Source organism: Lissotriton vulgaris, unplaced genomic scaffold, assembly GCF_964263255.1.
Source record: "Lissotriton vulgaris unplaced genomic scaffold, aLisVul1.2 SCAFFOLD_568, whole genome shotgun sequence".
Taxonomy (NCBI): Eukaryota; Metazoa; Chordata; class Amphibia; order Caudata; family Salamandridae; genus Lissotriton; species Lissotriton vulgaris.
Window position 1 is genome coordinate 607445 of NW_028245922.1, and position 18484 is coordinate 625928.

The 18484-nt window shown below is 47.2% G+C and overlaps 1 protein-coding gene across 1 annotated transcript in view; it reads right to left on the minus strand.

Moving 5' to 3' along the window:
- The window catches only part of LOC147666252 (phosphatidylinositol 3,4,5-trisphosphate 5-phosphatase 2-like), a 420611-nt gene that overhangs the window by 214840 nt on the left and 187287 nt on the right, over positions 1-18484 (minus strand). Inside the window, exons 13-14 of the mRNA XM_086949195.1 lie at positions 18327-18444; positions 3583-3679 (exon numbers count right to left, since the gene is read on the minus strand). Coding sequence (XP_086805321.1) covers positions 3583-3679; positions 18327-18444 — 215 coding nt within the window. The remainder of the gene's footprint in view (positions 1-3582; positions 3680-18326; positions 18445-18484) is intronic.

Sequence of the window (18484 nt, forward strand, 5' to 3'; positions counted from 1 at the left end):
TGAAAATGCCCTAGAGATACAAGATCAACAATGCATAAAGATTTAAGAAGGAAGACTTCTTTATGTTGTGAAATTGAAAATGAAATGGTCATGTCTTTCTGTAACTCAAAAATGGTATAGAATACAGAAAAGGAAGAACACAAACAGCAAAAGTATATATGTAGCACCGTATTAAGGATTAGTTGCATTAAAGCACGATGAAGGTGACATCCTGCACAATAAACAGCACAGCAGAGTGGACCAAAGTTAAACTGGAATTTGCCCTTCTGATAATCAGATATAAGTGCTTCAACAATGTTTAAAACCAGTAGTATATCAGTCAATTCCACAAACACATATTGTTGTTGTTGTAAGTCTGCCCAACATCCTCTATTGTGTTTTTCCTGCCTTGCACTGTACAATATTGATGAGGAAGGGCATGATAGTTCAGTTCAGTTCAAGAAAAACTTTATTTGGTTATATCAACCATAAAGCATTGACCTAAAGATAAATTATTTGTTTAAAATCAATTTCCATGATTTAAAACTAAGATACATTAAAAACCCTTGAAAATTAAAAAGTCTTTTACATTTCATCCATATTGTCAACTCATTTATAGCCTAGTTCATTTTGTTTTATCTTCTTTACATAAGAGGTTGTTAATCAAGGTAAGAAATGTAGCTCCTCGACAAATAAGAATAGTTGATGCGCCTCCCAACCAACTAGTCACAGTTTGTCAACAGGTGCGGATGTTAAGATCATTTAAAATTGGTTTTAAAAGTCTCATTCTTGCTTCCTTCAAAGAGGGGCAAGTGCACATCAGGTGACAAAGTTTCGGTGTGGTATCCACATTAAAGGCAGTGTTCATTTGGGAATTTTCCTTTCCATGATTGTCGCAAATCCTTTGTTTCATATTCTCCAAATCGATACATCATAAAACTCTTTTTTAAAACCAATCGAAAATGAGCCTCCAAATAAGCTTGCGGTTTTAGTTTGACATAAGAGTTTATAACTGGCCAGGAATGTTTGCGTTTTACCAAGGCTCTTTTATCTTCGACAAGGGACAAATTTTTTGCAGCACAATTACATGTTTTATTGAAAGCCGCCCTTTCCATCTTACTATCCCATGCCTCTGTATGTCTAAAGTTGTTTTTGCTGATTGTAAATACTCGCCCTATGTGTGCGATTTTTGCAAAACCAACTGAGCTTTATTTCAGACCAGCAAAGGCTGTCCAGTGAGCCAGGAGCTGCTGCTCCAGCATAATAGGGGGCATGATAGGGTGCAGACTGCCAAATAAGAGGGTATTGCAGGACAACGGAATGTTCTTCCACCCTCTGATTGGTCAGTCGCTACTGGAGTGTAACTCTTTCAGGAGCACCAGGGCAGACAGGGGTTACTGTGCTTAGATTGTGACAATCAGATTCTTTTACCACTGATCTCCTGGGGCTTAACCTCACTATTCCACCCAAAACTGAGCACCAAGTAACAGGGCTTCAGGACACTGAATGAAGCCGTCTAAGGCTTACTCAGGAGGGTAGAGACTCAGAACTCAACAAACCATCGTCAGGTTTCGTCTTCAGTGTCCTGGTGGGTTTTGGAGCTTGTCTTCATGACAGAACCTGGGGAGAGTTCCCAGTACATCTAATCCCAGGGACCCACAGTTCAGTTCACGCTGTGTGGACACCAGTAGCTGCTGCTACCGGACTCAGGTGGTGGGCGGTAGAGCGGGCGGGGATTAGGTCAGGAAAATGAAAAAGATAAAATTTAAAAAACACTAACCCGACTACGGCCGGTGTTGCTGCAGACTCTCCTCTGATCCTCTGCATCTACTTGTGTTCTTCCTGCCTGGAGGCCAGCAGCAGGATGCACCCGGGCTCCTAAGCTCCGCAGACCAATCACAACACAGCAATGCAGCGTTGTGATTGGTCTAAGCGCCGTAAATTGGCGCTCAGACCAAGCTTGGGAGCCTGGGACAGGTTCTCCACCCAGACGGTAATGCAGCCTGCATGGAGAACATGGCAAGTGCACATGATTGTTTTGGGCGGCCCGAGAGGGCGGGTCAAAATTTCATGCACACGTAGAGTGCCCCCACTCCTCGCCATGCAGTGCTCTGGGTCACGGGGCTCACCCCACCCCCAGGAAAGAATGGAGCCACTGCAGTAGGAAAAAGAAAAGGATAATAATGTTACGTTATTATCTTTTGTTTCTTCTTTTTTCACTGCTTGGAGAGCAGTGGGGCAGCGCTCCTCCGTATTAGCGGAGGAGCCAGCACTGGGGAACACTTCATGATATCTGGACCTCGCCCGCAGAGAGTGACGCCTGGCCTTCTTGGCCTGCTGCAGCAGATGCTTTTAGTTCATCCTGCCTGGCTCCTTTATGGCCCTACTTCTTCTGATTACAGCCCTCCTCATGCAACAACACCCCCAATGCCCCTCTTGAGCAACTGATTCGCTCTCTCCCTCGAAGCAAGGTCTGCAGCCCCTCCTAGCAGTCTTAGTTGACGTCCCCAGGTTTCTGGACATAAAACTGGCAAGGGCGTTTGTCTGTAGTTACCCAAATTCTGGTGCATAGAGACTTTCTTGGTTGCCACTGGAGTGGAGACTCCACATTATGGCTGTAGTTTCCGTCCCATCTTTATATCAAAGTAGTGGACGGTATCTAAGTAGTCCAACAGGCAGGTCTGGACAGGTCCTGCCTTTTGCTTGTTCCGCTCTCTCTGTCCAGCCATGGTCTTTGATGTCAGGTGTCAGAAGGAAGGTGCTGGGGAGCAGGGGGTCTCTGGTCAGGAGAGATCAGATCTAAGGATATGAGAGGGAGGGAGGTTGTTCCAATTAACTACCTGTCAGCCTCTGGGAGAAGGCCTTACAGTAAACAACAAGCTAGGAAAGGTTAAGGGAAATTCCTAAGATTCAGGTATTTTCCTCCACACTGATATGTCTGACCCACTGCAAAGGATCCATGGAATGGCCTGGCAGAGCCCTGAAATTCACATCCGCTGTCCGGGCTATCTCGCAGTCGCCATCTTAGGTGCCGCTTGGAGACTGAAAACACAAAATGGATTCTGGTGTACAATGGCCACATGCATCGCACATACTCCACACACCTCCACGGACAGAAGCGATAGACCTGCATGCCCCACATGGATGGTGGAAGGACCCAGATGCAGGACACTGGTAGACAAAATGTAATAAGATGGGACAGTCCAGTGCGAGATTCTTCCTGCCAGGAGTAGGTGAAAAAGGGCTGCCTCGCCACTAATTGTTATCGCTGCCACAAGTGCATACTAACAGAGTCGGCAAAAGAAGGACAGGGCAGAGCAGAGGAGCCTTCTTCGGAGACAGCCTCCTTATGACTTGGTTATTTTCCCTTCATGGGTCAGAAGGAGAGCAGGATGGGCCTCTTTGCAAATTAAGAGCTTTCCAGTCTGGTGAGTAAGGCTGGGGTAGAGTCAGTAAAATGTAGGTTTAAATGTGATTGCCACGCCCTGCCTTTTTCTATGTAGCATGAAACTGATTTGTGAACGGAAAGGCCAGCCCCCACTCTTGTGGAGTGCTGGGAGCAGGACAGGGGTGTCAGACAATGAATGGAATAGAAGCGCTTACCTTGATGTCTTCTCGGACCCCGAAGCCAGGTGGCAATTGACAAACCCAAAGGAGGTGCCATTTAGGAGGAAGGACACGCCTACCGCGCCTTTGTTCCCTGTGAAAGAAAGAGCGACTGCGTCAGTAGGACTTAGGAGTGAAAGAAACACGCAGAGTGAGATAAACAACAAGACTTCTCTCATCCACCCGGGATACTCCACTGTGCAGGCCGCCCCCTCGACGATGGACAAATAATATGTTATTACAGTTCTGTAAAAGACACCATCATTACATCTCTAGGCTTTAAAAAACTATTATCCTATTGCCATCTAGTCTTGTTTTTTCAAGGGCCTTAGAGAAGGTTGTAGGTGAACATCTTAAGAACTTCCCTGACTTGCATGGCCTCCTTGACCTTGACCGGTTTTGCCTCTGGTATGCGAAAGATGGTGGACTGCCCCTGGACTGGGTGACATTCTGCATTTGCTGATAATGGTGAGATAGTTCTCATGATGTTAAATCTGTCAGAGACAAGGGATGTGGTAGCTTTTAATTTAAGGCAACATCAGGTTTCTTTAGTGGGGTCAAAAGAGTTGTCGTAGAGATGGTTCAGATCTTTCTTTCGAGGGGGAGTGTTGAGCGTGACTAGAACTACTTCCTCAGATTCTACACTGCCCGTTGACAGGGTGTATCAACTGGCCTTCCCTTTAATTCCCCTAATGTGAGATTATCAGTGGGTGCAATGTGGTGTCAAGCCATGAAAGTGTACTTGTATGTTTCTGGTGTACACATCATATTGAAATCTTCCCCACAGTTTTACAGAGTCTGATGAGAGTAGCTGAGTGGCTGGTAATAACTTGTTGAAGTTTAATGCCAGGAGTATTGAGGATATTGTAGTACGTAGTGCTTTTGGGACCTTGGCGTTTGATCCCTTGGTCTGCAGTCCGTCCTTGAACTCCAACTCTCCTGACCCATCCTCAGCCTTGTGAGCTGTTTGCATCAATAAAGACAGAACTCTCTGCCACAGCGCCTAGAGTGGAGCTGTGAGGAAGGATATAATTTCAAGCTTCAGAGCTGCGAGGAGTACCCACTTCCACCGAGCAAGTCTCATAAAGTTACGGTGGGTGTCTAGTTAATTCCAAGTTGAACTTTGAAAAAGCCCTCTTTGGAGTCTCCGCAAGCCACAAATGCTGCGGCTTGAAAAGATTCAGAATGCGGACGCAGGGGTGGTTTCAGGTGGAGAACGGGACATCGGGTCGCTGAGCTTTGACTGGTACTGGATGCTTGCTTCGATAGGTTCCATGGACTTCTGCTTCTGAGTAAATTGATTCGGGATCAGCCCTCCTGAGCCCGCTGCTTTTTTAGGGGACTTGTCTTTACTAGTTGTTTCTCCAATCAGGTAAATCTCCTGGGGATAGAAGGTTTGAAGTTCTCCACCGAAAAGCATTGAATTTCCCACCTTCATCTTACCCAGTCCCTGCTCTCGTTCAGGGATGGGGTAAAAAGTTCCTTTGTTGAAGATAAAATGTTGACTCTTCTCCACTGTGCTCTGGGTTCCGCGTGTAGACCCTGTTAGCATTGACTGCAATACAGATAAATAGATAAATGAACAAGCAGGAGCAATGATCAAGATGCAGCTGGATCTCAATGAAGGAGGTGCTCAAGATCATCCCAGTTGTCAGTGGCGGAGCTGAGGACTTATCTCAATGAAAAGGTGCTTAAGATCATCCCAGGTGTCGGTGGCAGAGCTGAGGACTTATCTCAATTAAGGAGGTGCTCAAGATCATCCCAGGTGTCGGTGGCGGAGCTGAGGACTTATCTCAATGAAAGGGTGCTTAAGATCATCCCAGGTGTCGGTGGCGGAGCTGAGGACTTATCTCAATTAAGGAGGTGCTCAAGATCATCCCAGGTGTCGGTGGCGGAGCTGAGGACTTATCTCAATGAAAAGGTGCTTAAGATCATCCCAGGTGTCGGTGGCGGAGCTGAGGACTTATCTCAATGAAAAGGTGCTCTAGTTAATCCCAGATGTCGGTGGTGGAGCTGAGGACGTATCTCAATGAAAAGGTGCTCAAGATTCTCCCAGGTGTTGGTGTCGGAGCTGAGGACTTATCTCAATGAAGGAGGTGCTCAAGATCATCCCAGGTGTCGGTGACAGAGCTGAGGACTCATCTCAATGAAGGAGGTGCTCAAGATCATCCCATGTGTTGGTGGCAGAGCTGAGGACTTATCTCAAAGAAGGAGGTGCTCAAGATCATCCCATGTGTTGGTGGCGGAGCTGAGGACTTATCTCAATGAAGGAGGTGCTTAAGATCATCCCATGTGTTGGTGGTGGAGCTGAGGACTTATCTCAGTGAAGGAGGTGTTCAAGATCATCCCATGTGTTGGTGGCGGAGCTGAGGACTTATCTCAATGAAGGAGGTGCTCAAGATCATCCCATGTGTCGGTGGCAGAGTTGAGGACTTATCTCAATGAAGGAGGTGCTCAAGATCATCCCAGGTGTCAGTGGCGGAGCTGAGGACTTATCTCAATGATGGAGGTGCTCAAGATCATCCAAGGTGTCAGTGGAGGAGCTGAGGACTTATCTCAATGAAGGAGCTGCTCAAGATCATCCCAGGTGTCTGTGGTGGAGCTGAGGACTTATCTCAATGAAGGAGGTGCTCAAGATCATCCCAGGTGTCGGTGGCAGAGCTGAGGACGTATCTCAATGAAAAGGTGCTCAAGATCATCCCAGGTGTCAGTGGCGGAGCTGAGGACTTATCTCAATGAAGGAGGTGCTCAAGATCATCCCAGGTGTCAGTGGCGGAGCTGAGGACTTATCTCAATGAAGGAGGTGCTCAAGATCATCCCAGGTGTCGGTGGCTGAGCTGAGGACTTATCCCAATGAAGGAGGTGCTCAAGATCATCCCAGGTGTTGGTGGCGGAGCTGAGGACTTATCTCAATAAAGGAGGTGCTCAAGATCATCCCAGGTGTCGGTGGCGGAGCTGAGGACTTATCTCAATGAAGGAGGTGCTCAAGATCATCCCATGTGTCATTGGCAGAGCTGAGGACTTATCTCAATGAAGCAGGTGCTCAAGATCATCCCAGGTTTGGGTGGCGGAGCTGAGGACTTATCTCAGTGAAGGAGGTGCTCAAGATCATCCCAGGTGTTGGTGTCGGAGCTGAGGACGTATCTCAAAGAAGGAGGTGCTCAAGATCATCCCAGATGTTGGTGGCGGAGGTGAGGACTTATCTCTATGAAGGAGGTGCTCAAGATCATCTCAGGTGTCGGTGGCGGAGCTGAGGACTTATCTCTATGAAGGAGGTGCTCAAGATCATCCTGTGGAAAATTAATACAGTTTGGTGAACATTATCTGCGCCATCTTGCCCTTTTCTCCAATGCCACACTTTTTATCGTACACCCCCCGCCATTTCAGCTGCCTTGATCAGAACCATCCTCTGCCCACCCCTGACCCCCAGCACGGCTCTTCACCCTCACAAACACCCCCACGCACTGATCACTCCCGCTCCCAGATGCCTTGCGCGTAAGCGGCAACCATTTTAAGCACCATGGCCTCCCTGCCCTCGCTGATAGCCAGCGCGTCTCTCTCTCTCTCTCTCCTAACCTCGCAGGCATCCCCCGCACGCTGACAACCCCCTCCCGCTCTCACATGCCTTGGGTCATAAACCCCTCTTCAGTGCAGCTCTGCCTCGGAATCCCATCCTGTTCCCAGCGCGACACCTCCCTTCATCCCTTTCATGGTCCCAAGTCCTTTGATACAAACCCCCTTTTCCTGTGTGCCCGTTTGTCTCCCTTGTTCCCAGGCCGCCACCTGGCCCTGCGGATACTGTTTATCACACCCCCGTACAGTAGGAAGCTTCCCCCTATCAAAGGACCCTCGAGTCGATCGAACACCCTTCACCCCATGAGATCCGATCAACTCCACACATTCCGTGAATCGGCGGAATGTCCAGCTGCGCGATAATCATCACCTGTTGTGACCGGGGTGGGGATTTCAACTGTAAACGTGTGGGAACGGGCTTGAAGCGGGGATTCCTAGGATGCTTTTCCGTACATCAAAGTATTGACAAATATGTGTTTCATGTAATAAAGCAATAAACCTGGGTATAAGAGGCCAGGCCTCAGAGATGCGGTTAGAGCACCTCGTGACGATACTTGCTGTCCGAATTGATGTGTTCTCCTCAGGAGAGAATAAACCCTCGTTTCCTGCCTTTCAGTCTCCAGCGCCTGCTTCTTCATTGATTAATATATTGTGGGTAATAGAGGCGACACCGCCGGGCAACACAAAAGGGTCTTTGGTCACTGGTTGTCTAGCCACCCTTTTACAATTGGCGTCCCAAACGTGGGGCCCATTAGCGACTCGTGGATCCAGTGGGAGAGGTCCTGACGACAGAGTGAACGACTGCAACGATCGGGAGGTACCCTGTCCGATAGACCCTCGTCTGACAGCCGATCATCCGAACTTCACTGGTTCCGAACAGACCTCTCTCGAGTGATCTACGGTCCTGACTGGGAACCATCAGGAGTGCCGCGAGGATTACGAAGAAAAGAGGATGATCGGGTGCTGGATTCGGAAGACAAGAAACTGTCCATGCGGTCCGGGTAAGGTCGTGTAGACACGACGAATTAAGAAATTGTTTGATTGATTGTAAAAAAATACTAGTATTACCCTTTGGTAATTTATTTGGAGTTTCGCTGTCGGCAAACGGAGAAACAACCGGCTCTCCCTTTGCAAACAGTGAAGGATAGGTAACGCACCCGTCGTGCCTATCTTTCTCCCCCACTGATCGATTGCCCCTCCCCATTGATTAACTGTTACGGATTGTTTTCTGGAGATTCTCTGTCTGCAAACAGGAAAGAATAGGTTCCCTCTTTGCAGATAGTGAAAGGGTAGGTGACGCAGACCTTTTTGCGGGCCTACTTATTCTACCCATTGACCATTTTTTTGATTGATATTGGTTCATGAGGTATTCACTGCCTGCAAACAACGTAGAATAGAAATATTCTGTCTAGTCTTTGCACACAGTGATAAGATAGGTAGTGCTGACTATTGTCCCCATTGTGACCCGTCATGCCTGTCTTCTCCCCACTGATAGATAGCTGGTTCAGCCCGGACCGTTTATTAGAGGTGGACCATCTAGCTCCGCTGGAAGGCACCCCTAATAAAGAAATGTTCACAGAGTATGGATTAATTACCATAGCCTATAGTAAGCTATGGCACAAGTATACCAAAGCAAATCAAGAGAAACAGTGGCCACTGGTAGGATCCTTCGATCTTGACAAAATAGAGACGTTAGAAATAGCCCTTCGTAGTAGCAAGACAACGCCTATTATGCTCGACAGTCTCGGTATGTGGCGCAAAGAAGCAACGCAACGAAAGGAAAGAGACGAAGTCAGAGTAGGTAAAGAAACGCGACAGGCGACCTTCCAAGCATCTGGTAGGCAAAAGGAAGGGGCAGCGACGACACAGTTCCATGGATTAGGCACAAAAAGGGAACAGTGTAAAGGGACGTACCGACAGGACAAACCCGAGACACAACGACCCGAAAGTAACCCCCCGACACAACGCGCAGGGCGAACAGACTTAAGGCAAAACCAATGTGCTTTTTGTAAAAGACTCGGGCACTGGAAAGCCCAATGCCCGACTCTACGGAACATAGGTAAGAACGGAGGGCCGACAGAAATAACAGGCCGGCAGAAAGGGAAAAGGCGCGAGACAAAGACGAGTCAGACTAACACGGACAGGACAGATAGGACTACAACGTTTGATTATGCCCGATGGCACAGATTTCGTCAGACCAATTTCAACGACATGTTGGAGTTCTGGGACTGATTACTCCCCCCCACTCTGAAAAACAAAAGCAATTACAGGCCTGCATAGACAACCCCCATGCAGGAAATCTGTGCTCGTGGATAACCCGCCCCCATTACCCAGGCATAAATACCTACCCCCACTGTAATGAGGTTCTCGTAGTAAAAGGATTCAAGGAAGCCAAGTCTCTGTTATATAATTTAAGATTTAATTACAATAAAAATAACACACGACCAACGATAAATAGAAAAACTAGTAAAACATTCTTTAAAGTAAAACTGTACTAATAGGAGCAATACAAAACATATTACGCTCACTCCGGAAGTTCCCAAAATGTAACAGGTCAACGGTCCCGCCCATCCGGAAGGTGAAACACACAGCACGTGTGGGGCGGGGCCTGCCGACAGCCATAGACCAAAGAGGCCGCCGGCGAGAATGTACAGGAGGCTCCACGGGCCCGGCATGAAATGGTCTTCCCATCCTCTTCTCCCATATGGTCTAGCGGTTGAGATTCCTGGTTTTCTCCACCGCAGCCCGGGCCACGAGTAGGGAGGGGGCGGATGCAGATGACCCCCTCCCTCGTATCTCCTGGTCCGGCCATCGCAAATTCCTCCGCTGAACTGGTGCAGGGTGGGCTGGGAGGAAGAGGCGACGCGGACGAGCCTCTTCCACCTCCACAGGTAGGAGGTTTCCCAGCCCCGGCCCGGCGCCGAAATCCTCCAGCCGGGCAACGGATATACCTGCGCAGCACAGAACATACCATGTCCGGCGGACCTATTTGCGCAGCACAGAACATACAATGTCCGACGGACCTATTTGCGCAGCACAGAACATACAATGTCCAACGGGCATACTTGCGCAGCCCCGGACATGCAATGGTCCTCCAGAGTACTCGCCGAGTCAGGGGTGTAGGGTGGTCATCATGTGCACCCCTGATTCGAAGGAACGGCGTGGGATGCACTGGGAGAGGGAGGCGGCGCGAACGAGCCTCCCTCACCTCCCCAGGTAGAGGCGCCACAGCTGCATCCTAGCGCCCCGAGCCAATGTCCTGCTCCAACGGCACGGTGTTCCATTTTTTTCACCCCAAAGAAGTCTCTTCCACTCTTGAAGACGCGACGAAGGGCGGCTGTTGCAGGGTCTCAAAATGGCATCTGGGCCCCTTGGAAGGCGGGTCTAGGCCGCTGGAGTAACTTTGTCCGGTATTGCAACTCGGGCGCTTGCCTGCCTGGGCACGAGCCCCCACCTCCGACAACATCCCCACAGCTTTGAAGATTCTACCAGAGTCCCAGAAGCCCTCGGCATCCACAGGCTTCCGGTGGGGAACAACTGCCTTGATACCACGACATAGCCACAAGATGGTGGTGCTCTCGTGTCAGCACCAGCCTCAGTCTGAATCATCCAAAAATATTGTGGGCTAACGGATTCGAGTAAGTTCCGGCTGAACCTCAACGTGACCCGGTAAGGAAGATTCTACCTCCCTCCCCTTTTGATTGACGGTCCACATTACCAGCCCCTCTGTTAGCACTGGTTTTTGAACTGCCGAAAGGGATTCTGGTGCAACCAACCCGGCATCGCCCAAAATGGCGCCGGTATCAATAGGAACTTACGAACACCGCGTGGTGTTCTTTAGCTAACAAGACTTGATGTTCTGAGATATGTATATGAACCTTTGTACACTTGACGAAAAAGGGAGGAGGGTTCACTTGGCAAACATTTGAAAGGATCCCGTTAAAATGTTGATTTTAATGTACGATTTATTATGATATTTATTGTAACCGATACATAACGTAGCTTATGACGCACGCCCACGGTATACATCTAGGAAATGTGATTACAATTAGTCTGACTGTGTTTCAATTTATGAAATAAATACCCTCTGATCCCTCAATTATTAATAGACGTTTTTAGTTTCTTGCAAATAACTAAGTAGACGTTTTTCAATGTTTTTAAAATGCTGCAAAATAGCCCCCTACTGTATGTGCTTCAGCCATCGCCGTGTCCGGCCAAATACGATTGCACTCACATATTTACTTACTGAACGATTATGCAAATAAAGGTTTTCCAAACTATGAACAGGTATCGCATACTTTTGTAAATGTGGGAATTGGCGGGAGGGCTATTTTGTGCGCAACCGTTTTGCTCTCTTTTTAAGGTTATTAGAAAATGGTTGTTCGGCCCCGGATTGATGATCGAATCTAAGGTATGATACGCTGCCTCCAAATGTGCGACTAAGCTCAGGAACTAACGCATGAAGAAGGACTTCGACTTCTGAGAACGGGTAAAGCGAAGCGGTGTGAATGTTAGAATGTTATAAAGGTAGGGTACTCGAAGGTACTAAGGAACAAGGTTGGCCAAAGAACTGATATGCCTTAGAACATCACAGCGTTGGGAATGATTTAAGGATCCCGATAGCTAGATACATCTACAAACCAGATACCTCGCGCTAGGCGCCTCTGATCTCTCTCTCCTTTCTTAGCGTTTCCTTATACACGATCTATAATGCCACCCTCGACCCCCCCCCCCATGAACAACCTATCACACTGCCCGCTCCCCCCTTGACTTCAGAAACCAAGACCCTAGGGATTATATCCCGAGGAGATAAGACGAGTATGTGGTAAGTAAAGAACTTTCGTGCCCGTACATTTGATATGCTCGAATGTTGTTCCCCCTCCCTTTTCTTCCTTTTTCTCCCTCTACAGGTTACATTGGAGTCACGACTAGGGTATAGTAAAGATCTGGAGCCACGCCATGTCTGATACATGAAGCGGACCTACGCTGCAAGATGGCACCTAAAGACACCCAACTCAATGCATGTCCTTATGTACCCGGCCTAATGCTCTTCCGTCCCAAACTGCATGCTTTCTACATTCTAACACAGACCCGAAATGTCTCATGTTGGGTAATGCACTGAATAGCCTAAATAGTACACGGCCACTCTCCATGTCACACGTGTACTATTTAGCCTATTATTGATTTCTCTCTCTCTCTATCTGCCTCTCTCTATCTCTCTCTCTCTCTCTCTCTCTCTCTCCTCCACACTTTCACTCTTCCTAGCGACTGGCACCTAATTGGCGAACCACTACCCCTGGTGCACCACCTGATTGGCTCCAAATACCACAAGTATTTGCACAAATTTGTCCTAAATAAAAATTACATCGATACCACGTTACTACCTCTCCTTTTCTGCTAAATATTGATGAAACCTAGATTGGCCGAAAAGAAAGGGACAGGTAAGACGACTAAGGTTCCCTAATCTGACCCATATTGAGGGAACTACTTGTCAGTGGCATCCATGATAAAATGTCTCTGGTAAACGTGACCTTCCCCGTCCCGAAATTATCTCAATACCCAAACAGTAAAAGTGATCGAGACATCCCCGTTTTCCCAGAATGCCCCTAGTTTTGTATCAGCTGCCCTGGACGAGAGTTTGAAAAATGTCCCTTGCCCCAGTTCGCTATATTCCTAGTTGTTTTCCATTAGACCTCGCTCACCCCAAGGATGAGTTGAATAGTCATCGCAAGCCCCGAGTTTTTTAATAAAGTAGCCAGGTTGTAAGAAACTATGTAGAATTTAGAATAATGTTTGCAAAGTTAGAATTAAGTCCAAAAAAAAATGAAAGAACTTGTTGCAAGTAAACCCTGTTGAAAGTAAACTGTTTAGCCGAAAGATAGGATGCATGGATATAATGAAAAATCGTTTAGCCTATGTTCATTCCTCAGAAAGATACCTATCAGACCATGGTGAATAGCACGTTGCACTTTTTCGTAAAATACAAAGCCCTGAAGAACGGCATAAGCTTCGTAGGACTCGTACTAGGAAAGTGGGTCTCTGCCAGAAGAATTGACGTGACTGTAAAAAAATGCAATGAATAAGTATCAGACTTCATTCCACGACAATGAATGTAATACCAACAAAACGCCAAAGAAATAGTCACGAAGGAAAGCTGTAGGGAACCCAGCAAACCTATCATCGATTATTTATACGTTGGCTGCAATACCTCAATGTAACGGATGCTTACCCAGTTGCTTAGTGTTGGGAGAGAAATAGATTCATGTGATTACCTTCCTCTGCAAAATCTCTAAAGACTGTCTTCTCAAACTCATTTTTAAGGGAACTACTGTCGGAGGAGAAAGAGACCGGATGTGGGAGCACGCGGCCTGACTGCAGATCGTGGAACATCAGCGACATTGGCCAAGGCGAGACCGCAGCAGTAAGGAGTCGCTGGACGAGGCACTGTTTCTGACAGAATGAAAGGAAAGGGCTGACCTGAGGCCCCTGCTTTATGATCGACATGTGCCGAAAAGTCCCCGCTCTCTGAACCTGGTTATGGACCCGCCTGTCTAAATTTTCCGTCCCCCTGGTCTGTTCCCGATCTGGCCCTGCTCCATCCCCTCTTCCTCCGACCTACCATAAAGACTATTCGCACACCCCCCTCCTTCCACTTGAACTTTCAAAACCCTACTGTGCCATCCAGAGAAGGGTATTTCCTGCGTCAAAAGGGAGGGAGCTCCGACTAAGTAGACCACGAACTGTGTTAAAATCTCAGAACGGTGACCTAAACACCACCAAGGGTCACCCCAAAGAGAAGCTAAACGAAGTCTATGGTTCTGCCCACTACCGAGCACCTTGAAGATGATGGAAGAAACAGGAAATACCCACTACAGAGACCCAAGGACAGACAGACTCCACAACTCAAAGACAATTGCACCCTTCACCACAAATCCTTTTCTGTCTCCTTCAAATGGCCACACTCTGGATTATGGAAGAAAATGCACTTGCTCCAAAAACCGTAACATATTTCTCCCACGAGGTCTGGCGAAACAAAACAAAGACACACTCCTGCCCGCAGACCTCCAACGGCTCAACCCACATGGACATTCCTACTAAAGAACGAATTGTAATGCAGGTGCTGAACAGTGCTAACAGAAGATGACAAAGAATGCTGAGAACTCACTAATAATGGTCCACGACCACAAGACACTGGAAACCCTGATTATTGTTTTTACTATGTCTCATTTCTCTCCCAACCGCCATTGAATTGACTATGCTCCAACCGAGTACAAAAAGAACTTACTTACGTGGTAAACCTATCAGTTCCTATGACTATAAGCATCTATGATCTGTACCCAACGCTCTCACTACATAATTTTTGTCTGATATTGCATTACTATGGCTTTCCTGCAACGAGCTTAACGATGAGCCCGCCCACTAAGATGAGAAGATTTTGAAATGTGATGTTTATGTACAGTTCCTTCGCCTGGGTTTTTCACTTCCTTACTTATGACCACCGCAGTAGACATAGATAGGAAATAGGCCAGCAAGATGTCTTGGATATGTTAAAGGGAGGACTGTGGAAAATTAATACAGTTTGGTGAACATTATCTGCGCCATCTTGCCCTTTTCTCCAATGCCACACTTTTTATCGTACACCCCCGCCATTTCAGCTGCCTTGATCAGAACCATCCTCTGCCCACCCCTGACCCCCAGCACGGCTCTTCACCCTCACAAACACCCCCACGCACTGATCACTCCCGCTCTCACATGCCTTGCGCGTAAGCGGCAACCATTTTAAGCACCATGGCCTCCCTGCCCTCGCTGATAGCCAGCGCGTCTCTCTCTCTCTCTCTCCTAACCTCGCAGGCATCCCCCGCACGCTGACAACCCCCTCCCGCTCTCACATGCCTTGGGTCATAAACCCCTCTTCAGTGCAGCTCTGCCTCGGAATCCCATCCTGTTCCCAGCGCGACACCTCCCTTCATCCCTTTCATGGTCCCAAGTCCTTTGATACAAACCCCCTTTTCCTGTGTGCCCGTTTGTCTCCCTTGTTCCCAGGCCGCCACCTGGCCTTGCGGATACTGTTTATCACACCCCCGTACAGTAGGAAGCTTCCCCCTATCAAAGGACCCTCGAGTCGATCGAACACCCTTCACCCCATGAGATCCGATCAACTCCACACATTCCGTGAATCGGCGGAATGTCCAGCTGCGCGATAATCATCACCTGTTGTGACCGGGGTGGGGATTTCAACTGTAAACGTGTGGGAACGGGCTTGAAGCGGGGATTCCTAGGATGCTTTTCCGTACATCAAAGTATTGACAAATATGTGTTTCATGTAATAAAGCAATAAACCTGGGTATAAGAGGCCAGGCCTCAGAGATGCGGTTAGAGCACCTCGTGACGATACTTGCTGTCCGAATTGATGTGTTCTCCTCCGGAGAGAATAAACCCTCGTTTCCTGCCTTTCAGTCTCCAGCGCCTGCTTCTTCATTGATTAATATTTTGTGGGTAATAGAGGCGACACCGCCGGGCAACACAAAAGGGTCTTTGGTCACTGGTTGTCTAGCCACCCTTTTACAATCCCAGGTGTCGGATGCTGAGTTGAGGACTTATCTCAGTGAAGGAGGTGCTCAAGATCATCCCAGGTGTTGGTGTCGGAGCTGAGGACGTATCTCAAAGAAGGAGGTGCTCAAGATCATCCCAGATGTTGGTGGCGGAGGTGAGGACTTATCTCTATGAAGGAGGTGCTCAAGATCATCTCAGGTGTCGGTGGCGGAGCTGAAGACTTGAACTCTTAAAAGTACTGCCAATGTCCCTCAGAAAGCATACATTAATTATTTTCCACCCATTTATGTTGGTCTTCAAAATTACAACTTTCTTGTTTAGGAATAAATGCAAGTCATGATCTATATGTTATTTAAATGGTATTTCCTGGAAGAATTGACTCCTGGAAAGGATGAATGTCATATCCAAAAATAAAGAAGCATTAGGTTCTTGATGTTGGGCACTATATGGGAATCCTATATCTGAAAAGTATTTACATAATAACTTGTAAGGTCCACTCATTATACCCGTACTGCAATGTTATCCCTATGGGTGACTCTGAACTTTACAGCTCCTGTCAGGACAACAGGTTAACAGACTTCCAGTCTGTTTAAGGATTGCAAAACAACATCTTCATGCGTGTCCTGAATTTGGCAGAGATGCTAGCCTCCCAAAACATTGTGATATTTATAATGCTTAATGTTTTCAGTTTAATAGTGTTAAATTGGGAAGTGTTGATAGAATTCAATTTAACCAGCTGTCCGATCATGCGCCCCACTCAAGGACTAAAGAGGTATTTCTGTGTACATGAAGGTGCAGAGGCATGAATGCTGAACACATCCATCAAACATATTGACATATGTTGCTCCTGTTGCATCACATTAAGTTTAGATATGTTCGTCAAACACCTGTTTCTGCCGTGATCATTCACATGAAGGTACGTAGGATCCTCTTTGCTATGGATTTCTTTTTGGTCTTCGGTAGCCACCCCATTCGCCTACTGTACTATGTACAGCTATTGTCCTTTTGTTTAGCATTCTCATCAAACTGATTTGTTCGCCAATAAAATAATAACATTACATATATAAACAGATCATCTAGAGGTTTTTGCAGGTAAACACTCCTTAATAAGGACCAGACGTCTTCTTACGTGCCTTTCCCACTTTTTTGGTAATTACCAGAGAATAGGATTTCTACATTTTATGGTGACCATGCCACCATCCCAGTGCTTAATTTAAGCCGGTGGTTTCTGGTGCCCGGCATTGGCACTTAATTGTCAACACTGGCACTTATAACAGTCGGCCACATGGTGGCAGTGTCCATCTAATTTTGAGATGAGCACAATAACAGTTGTTGTATAATTCAATATACATTGATAAATACTAATACCTGCCATCAAAGCCATTTGTATAGCTTTGGGCACCTAGATTAGTCTGCATTGTCTCACCTGTAGAAGTGTGATGGTTAGTAGTTTTTAGGTCGAGCCTATACAGGCAGCACGCATGCACTGCTCGTTCTGCAAGACATGCTGCTTTGGAGTATACACTGGAAGCCTTGCCTACTTTCCGCCCATATTTGTCATTGGCTTGTGTCATTGTCCTTTGTAAACGCTGGCTTCTGTTTAGTAAATAGGCTTGTTAGTCCCTCCTTGTTACCGCCTTGTCTGCATTTGTTACCTCCCATAACAAATGGACCTTTTACTTGGCTTGCTAGGGTCTGCGTTATAAGTGGGCGCGGACTACTTTGTTTATTGACTAATGGGGACAATGACGGCTGCTTTTTGTATTTGCAGCATGCCCACACAGGACAATGGTGGCCACTTTTTGTATGCAGCGCTCTGCCGCTCTAACTTTAAAAGTGGCCGGCCCGTTTCTCCTCAGCACTCACGACACAAGGGGAGCTTTTTTTTAAAGGACTTTTTAGAAGAATGTGTGTCCACTTCAGGGACACCGCACGTTCTTTCTCTTTTTTTTAATAAACTTGCATGCTGAGCAAAGCGCCCGCTTTAGGGACACCGCGCTCAGTTTAATTTTTAGCATTTTAACTATAATGTTGAGCGTTCCGTTCACTTCAGGGACACCAAGCTGTTTCTTTTTTTTTTTTTACTTTATCGGTGAAAGCAGCGCCCGCTTCACGGACACCGTGCTCTGCAATACAATAGATTTTTTTATTTCAAAAGTTTGACATATTGGTATTGAAAATGACAATGCCTTTTAAGATTCTAAAAAGCATTGCCATTTACAATTAAAATAGCTAAAAATCTCGCAATTGCGAGACGTAATGCATTGTAAATGCTTGTTTTGTAATGTCATTGGCAGCACTGGCGTTTTCGAGGTAATACTGCCCAGGGAAGAAACAACATGTATATCCTAAGGGGTCCCAGGGTGTCTTACATGCTACAGGTGTTTCAACCACACAGACGCCGCAAACCCTTGTGTCATGTCTCCTCCTGGTAGTACTGTCCGAAGTCGCATGCATGAAATATGAAACTGACTAACTTAGTGCACTCCATCACCAGAACATACCATTGATTCAACTTCCAACTCATATCTTCTTCAAGACCCCTGTGACTCCACCCCAAGCCCGCCCCCTCCAAAGCGCAGTGGTCTGGAGGCTGCGTGAAATGATGGACGTACCGAGCGTGTTTGCGATCCCAGTTTTCACGCTTGACGTGGTGACGTGGCTGATGCGTCGCTCGTGTTCCGGCCTCACCAGCACCACCATCTTTATGCTCCACAGTGACTGCACCGCCACCTTCAAGAAGAAAACACTCGAGAAAATGAGGGTAAAGCGG